At 43.7% G+C, this 15,017-nt stretch overlaps 1 protein-coding gene across 4 annotated transcripts in view; it reads left to right on the forward strand.

The window, feature by feature from the left end:
- The window catches only part of NEURL1 (neuralized E3 ubiquitin protein ligase 1), a 164,970-nt gene that overhangs the window by 96,969 nt on the left and 52,984 nt on the right, over positions 1-15,017 (forward strand). For all 4 annotated transcript variants that reach the window (XM_065672174.1, XM_065672177.1, XM_065672175.1 and 1 more), the window contains exon 3: positions 5,291-5,612. In XM_065672174.1, the coding sequence (XP_065528246.1) occupies positions 5,291-5,612 (322 nt within the window). The remainder of the gene's footprint in view (positions 1-5,290; positions 5,613-15,017) is intronic.

Consider the following 15,017-nt stretch of genomic DNA (forward strand, 5'->3'; position numbering starts at 1 on the left):
TCGTTCTGAAACAAGCTAACTCTGGAAACTTGCACTTGTTTATTACTGTGTATTTTAGGATTTTAGCTTGTATATAAGTCGTCGTGGGGGACTTTAATTACCCCGATATTTGCTGGAAGACTCACACAGCCAGTCATTCACAGTCTAGGAGGTTCCTCGAGTGCATTGATGATAATTTCTTAATGCAAATGGTGGACGTACCAACTAGGGGAGCAGCGCTGCTAGATTTAGTACTCGCCAGCAAGGAGGGTTTGGTCGAAGTGGTGACGGTCAATGGCAGCCTTGGCTGCAGTGACCATGAGATGGTGGAGTTTAGGATCCTGTGTGGGAGGAATAGAATACCTAGCAAAGCCACAGTTCTGGATTTCCGAAGGGCCAACTTTGGCCTCTTCAGTCAACTGCTAAGGGAAGTCTCATGGGAAAGTGTACTAGGCGGTAAAGGGGCTCAAGATAGTTGGTTAGCATTCAAGGACCGCTTCTTCCAAGCTCAGGATCGGAGCGTCCCAATAAGTAGGAAGTCAAGTAAGGGATCTAGGAGACCGGCGTGGTTAAACAAGGAGCTGCTGGGCAAACTCAAGTGGAAAAGGAGAATCTATGGATTATGGAAGGAGGGGCTGGCCGCTTGGGAGGAATATAGGACAGTTGTTAGAGGATGTAGGGAGGCAATTAGGACAGCTAAGGCCTCCTTGGAACTCAATCTTGCTAGTCGGGTTAAAGACAATAGAAAGGGCTTCTTCAAATACATAGCAAATAAAACTAAAACAAGAGGCAATATAGGCCCACTGCTGAACGAAGTGGGTACCCTGGAGACAGAGGATATAAAGAAGGCAGAGGTGCTGAATGCCTTCTTTGCCTCTGTCTTTACTCCTGCAGACTCTCCCCGAGGGCCCCGGATTTCTATAGCCCCAGAAGGAGTCAGGACAAAGGAGGAGTTTGCTTTGGTAGATGAGGATTGGGTTAGGGATCAGCTATGCAATCTGGACATCTGTAAATCGATGGGTCCGGATGGAATGCACCCACGGGTGCTGAGGGAGCTGGCGGAGGTCATTGCTAGGCCACTTTCCATCATCTTTGGTAAGTCGTGGGAAACGGGCGAGGTGCCTGAGGATTGGCGGATGGCAAAGGTCACACCAATCTATAAGAAGGGCAAGAAGGAGGACCCGGGTAATTATAGACCGGTCAGCCTTACCTCCATCCCTGGAAAGGTGATGGAACAACTTATTCTTGACTCCATCACTAGGCATATCAAGGATGAGGGGGTCATTAAGAACAGCCAACATGGTTTTATGAGGGGGAAGTCATGTATGACCAACCTTATAGCCTTCTATGAGGAAGTGACTAGGTGGAGGGATGAGGGTAGAGCGGTAGATGTAGTTTTTCTTGATTTCAGTAAGGCATTTGATACTGTCTCCCACAGCATCCTCATAGATAAGCTAAGGAAGTGTGGGCTTGACGATCAAGTAGTGAGGTGGATCGAGAACTGGTTGAAAGGAAGAAGGCAGAGAGTTGTGGTCAATGGCGCAGAATCTAGCTGGAGGTCTGTGACTAGTGGAGTTCCTCAGGGGTCGGTGCTGGGACCGGTGCTGTTTAATATTTTCATCAATGACCTGGATGAGGGAACTGAGTGCACCCTCAGCAAGTTTGCTGATGACACAAAACTGGGAGGAGTGGCTGACACACCAGAGGACTGTGCTGCCATTCAGCGAGACCTGGACAGGCTGGCGAGTTGGGCGGGGAGAAACTTGATGAAATTTAACAAGGGCAAGTGTAGAGTCTTGCATCTGGGGAAGAACAACCCCATGTACCAGTACAGGTTGGGGGTTGACCTGCTGGAAAGTAGTGAAGGGGAAAGGGACCTGGGGGTCCTGGTGGATAGGAGGATGACCATGAGCCAGCAATGTGCTCTTGTGGCCAAGAAGGCAAATGGCATCTTAGGGTGCATTAGAAAGGGAGTGGTTAGTAGGTCAAGAGAGGTTCTCCTCCCCCTCTACTCAGCCTTGGTGAGGCCGCATCTGGAATATTGCGTCCAGTTCTGGGCCCCTCAATTCAAGAAGGACAGGGAATTGCTTGAAGGAGTCCAGCGCAGAGCCACAAAGATGATTAAGGGAGTGGAACATCTCCCTTATGAGGAGAGGCTGAGGGAGCTGGGTCTCTTTAGCTTGGAGAAGAGGAGACTGAGGGGTGACCTCATCAATGTTTACAAATATGTAAAGGGTAGGTGTCAGGATGATGGAGCTAGGCTTTTTTCAGTGATATCCAGTGATAGGACAAGGGGCAATGGGTGTAAACTGGAGCATAGGAAGTTCCACGTTAACATCAGGAAGAACTTCTTTACTGTAAGAGTGACAGAGCACTGGAACAGGTTGCCCAGGGGGGTTGTGGAGTCTCCTACACTGGAGATATTCAAGGCCCGCCTGGACAAGTTCCTGTGTGATGTACTGTAGGTTACCCTGCTCTTGCAGGGGGGTTGGACTAGATGATCTTTTTAGGTCCCTTCCAACCCTTGGGATTCTGTGATTCTGTGAAGAATATACACGCAAATCTGCACAAGGGATTTATCAGCAGAGCTGTTGAGTCCGATAGGAAGGTCTCACAGGAGGAATCAATGGGCTTCAGCAAAACTTGTACTCTAGGGATGGGTGGAAATGTAAAAACATCGTGACTTTTCTGATAATTCCATCCTGCAATTGCCTTGTTATTGTGTGTGCCTGTGGAAAATGGCATCTGAAACCTTCTTACCAGCAAGACTAACCATGGACCCAGTCATTCAGGTCCTATGAAGTCTAAACTCCCTTTGGAAAACCAGAGGAAAGACGTGAAGAGATTTCATTCTGTTTGGTATTGTAACCCAGGTTTTATTCTGAGATTGCTTTGCAGCTTTGGGAACGCCATTAAGCTGCCAGATTTCCTTTCTTTGCCTCTAAGATATATATCCCAGTATTTTTTTTCCATGTAATTTAGGGAATTGCTAGGGAGTGGAGTTAGGTTGTCAAAAGTGGCACAAGGCAGTAAAGAGCAGAAGCCTGAATCTGTGGAAGCAGCCATAGCTTAGCAGTGTGGATGCAGATTTCCCTCCCCTCCTGGTACCCAGTAGACCTCCCAAGCTTTTCTGCTAGCAGTGGCTGCTGGAGAGAATTTAGTCCATCATTAACCATTGCCTTTTTTAGCAAAACTGTGTACCCTTTGTCCAGTTATGTCTAATTCTTGGCAGGCTTTATACTAGATTTTAATTTGGATATTAGTTTGCCTGTGGTCAGGCTGTATTGAGAACTGTTTATAAGTGCTGATTAATACATGGAACATGTACAGCCTCGATTACCATATGAATATTTACTTCATGTGGCCTGTGATTGCTGTGAAGTATTGGCAAGAGACTGTGAAAGAGTAAATTGTACAAATAACAATGAGGCCATATTTATCTCAGACCCAAAAGCTTTTAGGTCTTTCAGTAAATTTGCTGCAATAAATAAACCAGGCTTTTTCTTGGAGTGTGTGTGTATTCCCCATTTTGTCACATGCATGGCTCATGCCCCTTTCCACTGGGGACATGCATGATCCCACTCCATCCCTGGCTAGACATACAAAAGAGCAAATCTGCTTCAGTCCTTTTTAGTGCCACCCATGGTTGATAACTTTTTACTGAAGCTCTGAGTTTTCTCCAATAGTTTAATTATAAATAGAAATCTCTAGGCTTTGAACAATATCTTTGTTGTGAGATCGTTGTGCCCCCAAGGGCACGCATTCCAGATATACCTTAGAAAGGAAAATGTGAAAGAAAAATGCAATATTTATAAATGTGATTAGAAGAGAATTCAGAAGACCAAAGAAAATGTCTTGGCCAATCCCTTGGTGAAAATCTTGGGTTTCCAAATTAGGATAGAAGGGGCTGCTGCCATGCATCTGAAGATAAAATCCTACAGTCCTGGACAGTTCAGTCTCTGGCAATGCCACTCATCTGAGCCATTGCACATTGGCAGAGCAAGAAATTACAGTATGGTAGTGAGTTTTGTGTGACATCTGATAGGTGGTACCATCCATGTTTCTGGTCTTGTCCTGAGCCAAGAGTGACATTGCTTGAGGCTGCCAATGCTCTGATGGAAGAGGGCTATCTCAAGTGCTCTCATGTTTGCTTCAGGTTCAGTGCACAAACAGAAACACCGATTATGTGCCAACTGTCATGCAAGAACTGTCCTGGCCCCAAATGACTGGGTCCAGCATCCTTGGGTCTTTCAGTTCATAGTCTGGATACTGACAGGCTGAATCCCTTTGAGAGGGACGATTCCCACCAGGTTCATACTCAAACAACAAAATGAGAGAAAAAATTCTTGAAGGGCATCGTCTCCATCTGGGGACCATACTAACCCTGGAAGACTCCCTGCTTCCGTGGCAAGAGAGAGACCTTGTAACTGTTGATGTTTCAAATGTGCTGCATCTGTTTAGGACCCACTGCCTGTTCCCCTCAGATCCAATTCAGTCCAGAGACTGGTTCTTGTGAGAAAGCACCAGTGACTCCGGTGCAATCTGTAATTCCTTGTCCTGCTGTCTCTCAGGTGCTAAGGGGTGCAAATGACACATGCGCCATCCCCAAAACTATAACAGATGGTCCTGACCCCAGACTGGGGGTGCAGGGGTGTGCAACATATCTTGATAAATAGGTTTCCCCCATCATAAGACAACATCTATTGTTGCTTCCTAATTGTGTATTTAACATAGTTAAATACTTTAAATTGTGCTTTCCCGCACACATGTTCTCTGCTGTGAGGCTGTGATTTCATCCAATCTGACAAGCTAAACAGGGGTAAGACTATCTTTTAGTTGGCTGGGAAACCCAGAAAAACCCTGTAGTGGTGACTATGCTTCTGGAGCCAGTGCTTTTCCCTCAGGTCACAAGAGATCCCATCATGTGAGCACTATGGGGAAAGAGCTCTGCTGCTGCAGGTGCTGAGATGAAAGCTCTTATGGCCATTTTTGGCATATTTTGTGAGAGGATGATTCTTCGGCCAAAAGGAGTTACCCTAGAAATAGAAGTGAGTCATCATGCAGCTGTAATTACATTTCACCTCTCTGCATAGATTTGATTTTCCTTTTTTTTATGTACACTGCATCCTAAGGGTGCAGCATTACTGCTTGCAACTGAAAAAGCTGCAGCGGTGTTTAGTGGGTAAAATGTTTCCTAAATCTAGAGGGCTCATCTGCACAGTGGCCATCTGTGCTTGACGACATAAAGCTTGTAGTGTGCAAATAGATGTTCAAGTGCCAAATGCTGTTATTGCTGTTGTTATCTTTTCAGATCACTAAAAAGCAGTGCTGCTGGAGTGGGGCTCTTCGGCTTGGGTTTACTTCCAAGGATCCATCGAGGATTAACCCTGACACTTTGCCGAAGTATGCGTGCCCTGACTTGGTTTCCCAAAGCGGTTTTTGGGCCAAGGCTCTGCCAGAAGAGTTTGCGAATGAGGGAAACATCATAGCCTTCTGGGTGGACAAGAAGGGACGGGTTTTCTATCGCGTGAATGACTCTGCTGCGATGCTCTTCTTCAGTGGGGTGAGGACGGCAGAGCCCCTCTGGGCTTTGATCGATGTCTATGGACTCACCCGTGGAGTGCAGCTCTTAGGTGAGTACCTGGGTCCAAACACACAGGGATGATGCTAACCCATCCCCATAGAAAGGCCAGCCTGATGCTGCCATCCCCCTTGCTGTGCTGGGACAGGGGCAGGGAAATAGCAGTTTATCTTCCCCAGAGCATCCCATGACCTCAGCCTGGATCACTGAGTGTTTGAAACTTAGCACATAAATATAACATGAGTGGGAGGTGGGAAACAACCACTAAAATGTAGCTCTAGAAGCCATCTGTAAGTGGATTTCTGCTGAGAGATGTTGTTCTGTCAGGGCATAGTCTGGAGTGTGGCATATACCTTGCAAACTGTCTTTTTATCTCGTCTGCTGCTTTCCCTATGCCAGAAGGAGGAAATGCATTTTACGTGGTATGGATAAATCCTTCCTGGATGGCACTGTTATGATTTTCTCTCTGGTTTAAAGGGAAGGTTTCAAACATTAATATCTTGCAAATTACCTGGGAGAAACTGTGGCTGGTTTTGCCTGGATGCTGCTTTCACAGAGGAGTTAGATTTGTCCTCTAGAGCCAGAAGGTTGGATAAACATTTGGGGTTGGAGTATGAGGAATGCTGAGTGCCTCTGTCTTCTGTCATCCTCAGCTGAAATTGAGATAGTTTGGCTTTCACGAGGACTCAATCGAGCCCTAAATGTGTAGGCTGTCAAGGTTTGGGCTATTTGAGTTTATACATCTTAGCAGAACTGAAAGGAGTCTACAAGGACCCAACTTAAGGGGCAGCTAGGTTGCTTGGGGGACTAGAGGTGTCAGCATGCAGCCTTAGAGTTGGATTTGCATTGTCACCAGGGGGAAAACAACAGCTCTTCTCCATGTAGCAGTAGTTTCATGGATCTTGTTTTCACTATGGAAAAGGTTAGATGGTACCTGCTGACCTTCATGAGCTGAAAGGCCTTCTGAAGATGAAATGATCTTGCTAGGCTGAGATCCTGGCTTTTTCCTGTCATGCAGCCTGTCATGTAACTCTGTTGAAAAGAAATCTTCATGCTATTATCAAAAAATTTCATGAAGCTTCTTTCTGACAGTTCTGCCTCCTTTCTACATGTAAGAAAAACCATGGTGGCAGAACTGCCTGTAGCAATCTACATGGCAGGGAAGAGGATGTGGGCTCAGCAGGTGAAGAAAGAGGGCTGATCTCTTCTTGCTGCAAAAACTACTGGTCCGAGACTGCACAAGACAGAGGATCTGAATTTCTCAGTAGATTTTTGCTTTCATTTCGGAGCAGAAAGATTTATCTTCAGTTGTGAATCAGCGTCAATCAGAGCCACTAGGCAACTGTTTGTAGGCCAAAGTGGTGATATTTGAACTGAGATCTAGAATTTGAGCAAATATCACGCTAAGGGGTCAGTTAGGAATAGCTTACAAATGACTCCAAGTCCTTCGGCTGTTCTTGCAAGATTTGGCACCTCTGGACCTGATTAATGGGGACCCATAACTCTGGATTATGTGTTTCCTTTCAAAATACATGAGAAAGTATTTCCTATCCATCATCCACCCCTGCATTGTGCTAGCATCTTCCACATCCCCTTTCACAAGGAAAATGTGACTCTTGCCAGCCACTGACTTGCCTCTCGTCTTACAGGCTCTGGACTCTCTGGTGGTTATAAAGTCCCTGAATAAAGCAAGCAGCTTCTGAATTTACACAGTTGGCGTGGAGCTCAAATATGTATTTATAGCTTGTTCCAGCAGTCTTCAGCAGACTTTAAGCCTAGAAACTCTGCTGAAATGTCTTTGACTTGAGTCCTCTCTATCTTCATTCATTGTTACACAGCACTAAAAGTCAGAGCAGGGAAATCATCGGCTGTGTTGCCTTTGGATCCTATAGGCATACCCACTGCAATGTTCTGCACGCCTGTTTTAGTGTAGCAGACCACACATATAGTACAGGACAACTTGCCAGAAACTCCCAGGACTTGACAAATGAATTTCATAGCTTAGCTACAAACATATGGTTGAATTCAGCCTGGTATGGCATGCAGGGCATCTGATGGAGGCTGGGTATGCTAGAGTAGTATGTTGAACAGAAGAGCCTAGTATTTCAGATTCCAGTTCAATGATTTATTTCCTCTCAACCCCAAACATGTTCCTTGTTCCTGAACTTCACTGTTTTCCAAATAACTGTAGGGTCGCAGGCTCATACTGCACCTCTGCATTGCCTCCATTTGCTTTTATATGTATTTCACCCAAGAATCTGACCAAAAGCTTTACTATTTCTTGTGGCAGTCTTTGTTTATTGCAGAATTATTCCCTCCCAACTCCCAAGAATGTAACTTCCCATCCAAAATCAGACTTGTCCAAAGGTGTGCAGCAGTTAAGTCTTGTGTCACTGCAAGATCCCAGCTCTACAGGGAAATGCACAGTGTGCGTTTATGATCCCAAAAGTTACAACTTCCAAAACTTCATGTTTTTTGTTTTGCTTATCTGTGTTAGAGTAGCAGTTCCAGCCAAAATAAGGAACCAAAATAAGCAGGGGAATGACCAAGTCCAGTGACATGATTCCTGTGTGACAGATTAAATAGAGACTTGAACAAAACAGGGTCCAAAGCCTTGGAAGCATTAAATGATTTGCCAGAGGCAAATCAGCAGTGTTACCTGATTCAGGGATGCCATCAGCCTTGTTGCCCAGCTCAGTCCTGCCACGTTCTCCATCAGCGCCACAGGCATTGCACAACACTCTGGCACCACTAAATTGCGCCTGTAGATGAAAGAGAAACAGCTGGTTTGTACCTTAATTTTTCATTTCCTTCTGTTTATAGCTTTGCCCATAGCATCAGCCTTACTGATAATTACCCATATGTCATTACTGCTGCCAGTACACAGGTTTATGTGGCTGTCGCAGATGTTCCTGGGTCCAGCTGCTTTATGCTCAGAAGCAGAGCCCTTTAAGCAACATCTTTGCCTGCTTGATTTTGTTCTGAAACAGGTAAAAGGGCTTGTGTGGTCCCCTGTATCTCAGCCAAGGGGAGTTCAGAACTGAGTTTGGACCATGTCTTGCTTGTCACTGCTGGAATGAGTCAAAATGAGATACTGGCTTAAATCCACCTTGAAGGTGGCTTCAGCAGTGAGGTTCACAGCGCTAACATGCTTGGTCACAGGTGAGAGTCTGTTCCTTGCTCTCCTTGCCTCTACTCATGTTATAGAGATGAGAAGGCTTAAACTCACCCAGGAATCTGGTCTCCTCTGACCACAAGGTCTCAGCTGATTTCCTGCCGTGGTGTAAAGGCCTGCATGGGGGAGGTTGTTGCAATTGAGTGCATGCATGTTCTGTGTTTTAGGGCATGAGTTTCAGCATAGATGCAGGCTTGTGTGACCTGTAAACATGCCCTTATACAGTGACTCTCCTGCTGACATGCTCAACTTGCAGGCAGGATGGTTTACAGCTCTGCTTCCCTTTTTGGGCAGCTAGTTTTGCACAAGTGCACTTTTACATTCCAGGGTAATTTAAAGTAGTATTTACTAGAAATGTGGCTTGTCCTTATGTTATCACTTCAACATACACACATACTCATTCACACTTCAAAAAGAGTCCGAGTAAAATGGAATATAAGCAATCTGCTGCCTTGCTGCTACAGTAAAGCATCAAAAAGAGGACCAGCTGTTTAAATCCTATGGTCTTCAGAGCCCTGGAGGAGGGATGGCAGCTCATGGGAGCCAAATCATGTCTCACATTAACCTGCTTCTTTCAAGCACTTGGCTAGTGGGCCTGGCATAGTCTAAGAAATGTTCATGTGTGCTTTCTATGGACTCATTGCAGGACAGCAAGGGTGCAGCTTTCCTCAGTGATGTGTATATGATGATATAATGTGTGTTTTCAGCATTTCCCTATAGTTTTTCGTGGGGAATTCCAGGTTTTCTTGTTGTATGGTGCCTGTTTGCAAATTGCCCCATTGTTTTTGGCAGCAGCATTGCAGCACAGGATTGCAGAATGGTTAAGGTTGGACAGGACCTATGAAGATTGTCTACTTCTACCATCTAGTGTCTTGTCTTTCGAAGCACAACACATGCTCTAAAAGTATGGAAAAATGGGACTGCAAAGAAATGATATCAGCATTCCCTTCTACCTATCCTGTATTTCCAGTGGGAGAGTGAGGAACTGTCTATTCAGTTTCCTTAGTCCTGTTCATTACTAATATGGTCAACAACCAAACCCCTTTACTGTTTAGTATGCTGTTCACACTTTCCTCCCATCCATCTGTATTTTCATTCATGAAGTATTTCAAAGTTATCTTGGTCTTTTACCAGCACAGATTTGGAAACCAAGGATAACTTTATTTAGATTGGCACACTGAGCGGCACCTGTTGAAAGCAAAGCTTCACCACCTCTTGTAAATGACAAAAATGTGAAAAACTAGTAAGACCTTGCAAACTGGGAATAAAATTACATGCATCTACATTAAATGTGCATGTGCTACGTTTACTTGAATTAGAAACAGTATAAATATATACATCAGTCATAAATACATATAGATACCCTAGTAGAATTAGCTGGCAGTGCTGTATATTATATTAGGTATTTGGAAAATTTCTCCAGTTCCCTTCCTAATTTCTTATTCCTTCATGTTTGCAAAGCATAATAAGTCACAATGTAAACTGATCATGGGTGGAAATTTACTCATCTTGGTGTATATTTGGCAAGGAAGTTTCACACTTTGTAGGAAAGAAGAAAACATGTTTTTCTTTCTTCATCCTTCTCAGTTCTTACGTAAATCTCTAGCTCTGGGGCACCTTTCGAGGAAACGTTAAATAAGCCTCAAGTGAGGTGGATTTATGGGCAAATTTCAGGTGTGAATGGTATAAGACTGATGATAAATCTTGTTTATCGCCTGCATCTGCAGTTTTACCATGTGGTTATTACAATTTTGTTTTCCAAGTGCAAAACTTGTTTTCCATTGCCCACGGGAATCCATTTCTGTTGTTATTCTGACACATGCAAATAAGCAGACTGATCTGCAGAGAATGCTTTGCACTAAACAGAATTGGATAATCAAAATGACCGCAATGTATTTTTATAGTCTATTGTTGAAAGTGGAAGCTGTAAACTATTTACCCTCTCTGTGGAAGTCTGTGATTATCTGATGGAAAAGAGAAATACATGTTTAAACAGAGCCCTACTTAATGAAGGCAAGATATACACGACCTGCAAACCGTCAGTTGTCCTTGTTTTTCTGTATCTCCTACTGGGAAAGCAAATTCAAATTGCTCATAAAGTTTTATTGTCTGTAGCTGTTGTCTCTATGGCAGCTGCAGGAAGCTCTTTAACACTGCTAAACATGAGAAACCAGTTTAATAAATAATTCATTTCTTGCCATTCCAGTTAATCCCTGGTTTGCCTTAACACCTCTAGAGGGATGTGATAGGTATTCGAAAGTTAGCTCACATCCCAAAGGCAGCTTCTTGTCCTTGAAGGTCCGTCTGTCCTTTAGGTCTGTCTGTGTTCCTTATGATGATAAGGATGCTGGACGCAGTGCTTTAAAGCAGTCCAGAACTCATCTTGGTCATGGGAATGCAGCAGCTCCTTTTTTCTTTTCCTTCTCTTTGTGTTCGATTGTAAGCAGCAGAGAATTTGTGTCGAGGAGACTGGGCTGGCCTGCAGGGGAGTGCAGCATCTCCCCAGCACTTCCCCCTGTCCCACTGCCCATGCTGCCTGCGCTGGGAAGGTCAGGCTGTGCAGCTGAATGGCAAATACCAAGTAAGTCAGAACAGCGAGATGCCAGGTAAAATAAGGTTCTGAGGGATCAGCATTTCAGGCTTCACCGGGTCTTGATGAGGTACTGAAAGACAAAATTGCACAGATGCTATGTGCATTACGCATATTTCATTGCTGGTGTTCACTGGTGAACCTGTTGCTCTCACCTGAACCACCTTTGCCTCAGCAGGACTGCTTGTGGAGCTGAGACATTGCTACAGGTGAAGAGAAAGGGCAAAATTTGGCACACGATGTGCCACTGGGCACATTATATCCACAAAATAACCACACTGGTGTCAGGAGAGCCTGCAAATGAGCCTGAGTAGGAATAAATTTAAGAAGTCGCGCTGTTATTGCCCAGCGTGAGGAAAATGAAGGCTGTAACAAAACAGAATAACCAGTAGAAAAATAAATGCTGTGCTTCATAAAGTTACTTTAGTTCTGGTAGGCTGAAATATTCGTAACACAGGCAATAAGGGCTATATAGTAATATTTTCCATGTTACCCATAAAAGCCCATGGAAATACGAAGACTCTGACAATTGTAAGTGGTGTTTACATTATGGTTATGTGTATGCTGTAGTTCAGACGCTGACACTGCAGAGGTAGGCTCCTGAGTTAAAAAAGTGATGTCTTCACATTAAATATTTGTTATGATGATTTATTTGGCTGTTGCTTTAAGGAGGTGAATATTGCTGGTTTGCACTAAGAAGTTTATTTTGCCTTTGCTAAGCGTTGTTATTTTTTAGCAGAAGTGTGGAACCTGTAGTCTGGAAACAGCTCTTCCAATTAAAAGGGCTTTGACCTTCCTTTACTTCTACTGAAGGTATAAACTACTGGAATAGTTGAACATATATTGAATTTATTGCACAGCTATAGTTAGTTACAGAAGTTTCTAGTACAGTCAGGGCCTTAGAGAATAATAACACACCACTAATGGAGCAGTGTATTCTTTTGAGAAACATTTCAGAGTTCCTTATGCTAGTAAATATGTTGGTGTTTTTGATTTAAACCTTTAGGTTAATATAACTATGCTGTTTATTCCAAAAATACGTTCTCTTAGTTGATGCTTAATGCTGCATATATTTCTATATTTTCTTAGCTTGTCTAATGTGGTTCTTATTGTAATTCTGTAAGTAATAAATGTCTTTAAAAGGAAAGGTGGAGAGAATGTGTTGGTGCAGGGAATTAATCTTTGAGGCCTGCTTAATACCTTTCTCCAAAATATACAGCAATACACTTGAAACTGTACAAACCTTTGGCTTTAATGCTGAAAGTTAATTCCTCTTCATTCATAAAGCAATAGCTTGATTAAAAAAGTGCATTTGCTGTGGTATGAGACAGTTGGAGCTGGAGGTAAGTTTTGGATGTGAATTGAGTAGATGATGTGGTAAAAGTATAACAATTTACTGTGCTAATCTTGCAGTTCCAGCTGTTCTGGCTGTGGAGGCCCTTTCCCCTAAGCCTGTATGACAGATGACAGCTAAACATTGCTTATATGATAAAACTAAACACTGGTTCTGTACCGTATGTCTCTGCTGGTGTGAGATAGCACTTTGTCATTTCAATGTGTAATTGGTATCACAGCTGCTGAATGTGCAATTTACTGTAGAGAGGATATGATTTTGTTGTCCCTGTAGGTGTCTGGGTTGTTAAAAAGTTTGACACCTTTAATAAAATTAAATGGGCTTTTTCGTCCCATCCGTATCAGTAACAGAGCTAAAAATGAGATTCCTTTGTACTCCAAAGTCTCCGCTAATTTTTTTCCAAGCTGTATGTACAGAACTGCTGTTGTTGGGCTCAGTATGGAAATCCTTACCTATAGCCCAACTCTACTCAGTTTTACCAACCTCATCTTGCAGCCACCAGTGGAGTCACTCTGGTTTTACACTGTGAGCAGAGTCTAGCCCTGGGTTTTTGCTCGTTCATCACTTCTCTTTGGCCAAACACTGAGCAGAAAAGGCTCCTCTGCACCTTGGCTGGATAGCCTCAAAGAAAACAAAACATTCTGATTCAGGGAATTTGTGTTGATTCAAGCTAGGACCTCTCCTTCCATGGACCTTTGTCCAGGCCAGGAGAAATGAGCCCCTTGAGGTCTGTGTAACTGCTCACAAGCGGCTGAAAGATGGCAAAAATGCAGGTGGTATCATCTGCTCGTGCAGACTCAGAAGACAGTCGAGTGTGCAGTGCTGCCTGCCACAGCATTAAACACTCACCAAGCTTTGTTATCCAAGTAACTGTTGCTAAATTACGGTGCATTCTTGCATCAAAAAGTTCTCGTCCATGTGTGATGCGTAAGGTTGTGCCTGATACCTGCTACCAGGAACTAGCCTTAGACACCAAGTTTCACACTAAATCATGATGCTAATACACAGGCTAGCATGATCCATTTGTTCATTTATTCCAAAGATATTAATTGGGATTTCATAAGCAGAAAGAGCCTCTCTATTCACCAGCTGTATGTGACTCTTCTGGTGTGTACAAAATGCAGTGCATACAACTGTGTGTCTGTATAAACCAGAAAGTGCAACTTTGGAGTTGTCCAGGAAAATACATAAGAAGGATGTGGACCTGATAGAGTGAGTCCAGAGGAGGGCCACAAAGATCATTAGAGAGCTGCAGCACCTCTCCTATGAACACAGGCTGAGAGAGTTGGGGTTGTTAAGCCTAGAGAAGACTCAGGGGAGACCTTAAAGCAGCTTCCAGTGCCTAAAAGGGCTGACAGGAAATCTGGTGAGGGATTTTTTACAAGGGCTTGTAGGGATAAGAGACAGGGTAATGGCTTTAAACTGACAGAGGGTAGACTTAGACTAGATATCAGTGAAAAATTCTTAACCATGTGGGTGGTGAGACATGCAACAGCTCACCCAGAGAAGCTGTGGCTGCCCCATCCCTGGCAATGCTCAAGGCCAGGGTGGACAGGGCTTTTGAGCAACCTGGTCTGGTGGAAGGTGTCCCTGCCCATGGCAGGGGGAGTGGAACGAGACGATCTTTAAGGTCTCTTCCAACCCAAACCATTCTGTGATTCTATTACATGTTTCTGCTATGGTGAAAATATCATCCCTTTTACTGACATGTGCTAAGTAAGTGCTTCTTCCTGTTGTTATGGGAATTACAGCAGGGTACTGTTGGCAGAACTTTGTGAAGTTTATAGAAAGCATTTCCACGTACATAGGCTAGTTGTCTACAAGTTTTGATTCTCATCCATTTGAATAATTTTGAGGTTAAAGATCTTTACAGAAATATTTAAAAAGAAATTTCTATTCCATCTGCTCCTATTAGATTTTGAAATGAAACTTCTTTGGGATTGGTAAATTTTTAGACTGTAGCTAAAGATAAAAGATAAATCAGCCTGCTGGCCACTGAATCGAATCTTGTGCCACTCACTGGCTGTGGCTGGTGTATTTAAGATGAAAATCTCTTGTGACGCATCTGCCACTGGTGTGACCACAGACAATTAATGCTCTTCAGGGAAAAAAATAAATGTTTAATTGCTCTATCCTCTTTTAAGAGGATAAAGACCACTCCAGGGAAAAAGCCTTTAGAATCCAATAATCCTATTCCTGCTCCAGTACCATGCCAGTAAATACCACAGCACTTGCATGAAAAGATTTGCAGCTTCCAAAATCTTTAATGCAGAGTGTTCCTTCTTTCTCTGCATGCCTGAGTTTGGGTGACTCCAGCACCTCAGAGCCATGTGTTTAC

Source organism: Lathamus discolor, chromosome 3 (genome assembly GCF_037157495.1).
Source record: "Lathamus discolor isolate bLatDis1 chromosome 3, bLatDis1.hap1, whole genome shotgun sequence".
Taxonomy (NCBI): domain Eukaryota; kingdom Metazoa; phylum Chordata; class Aves; order Psittaciformes; family Psittacidae; genus Lathamus; species Lathamus discolor.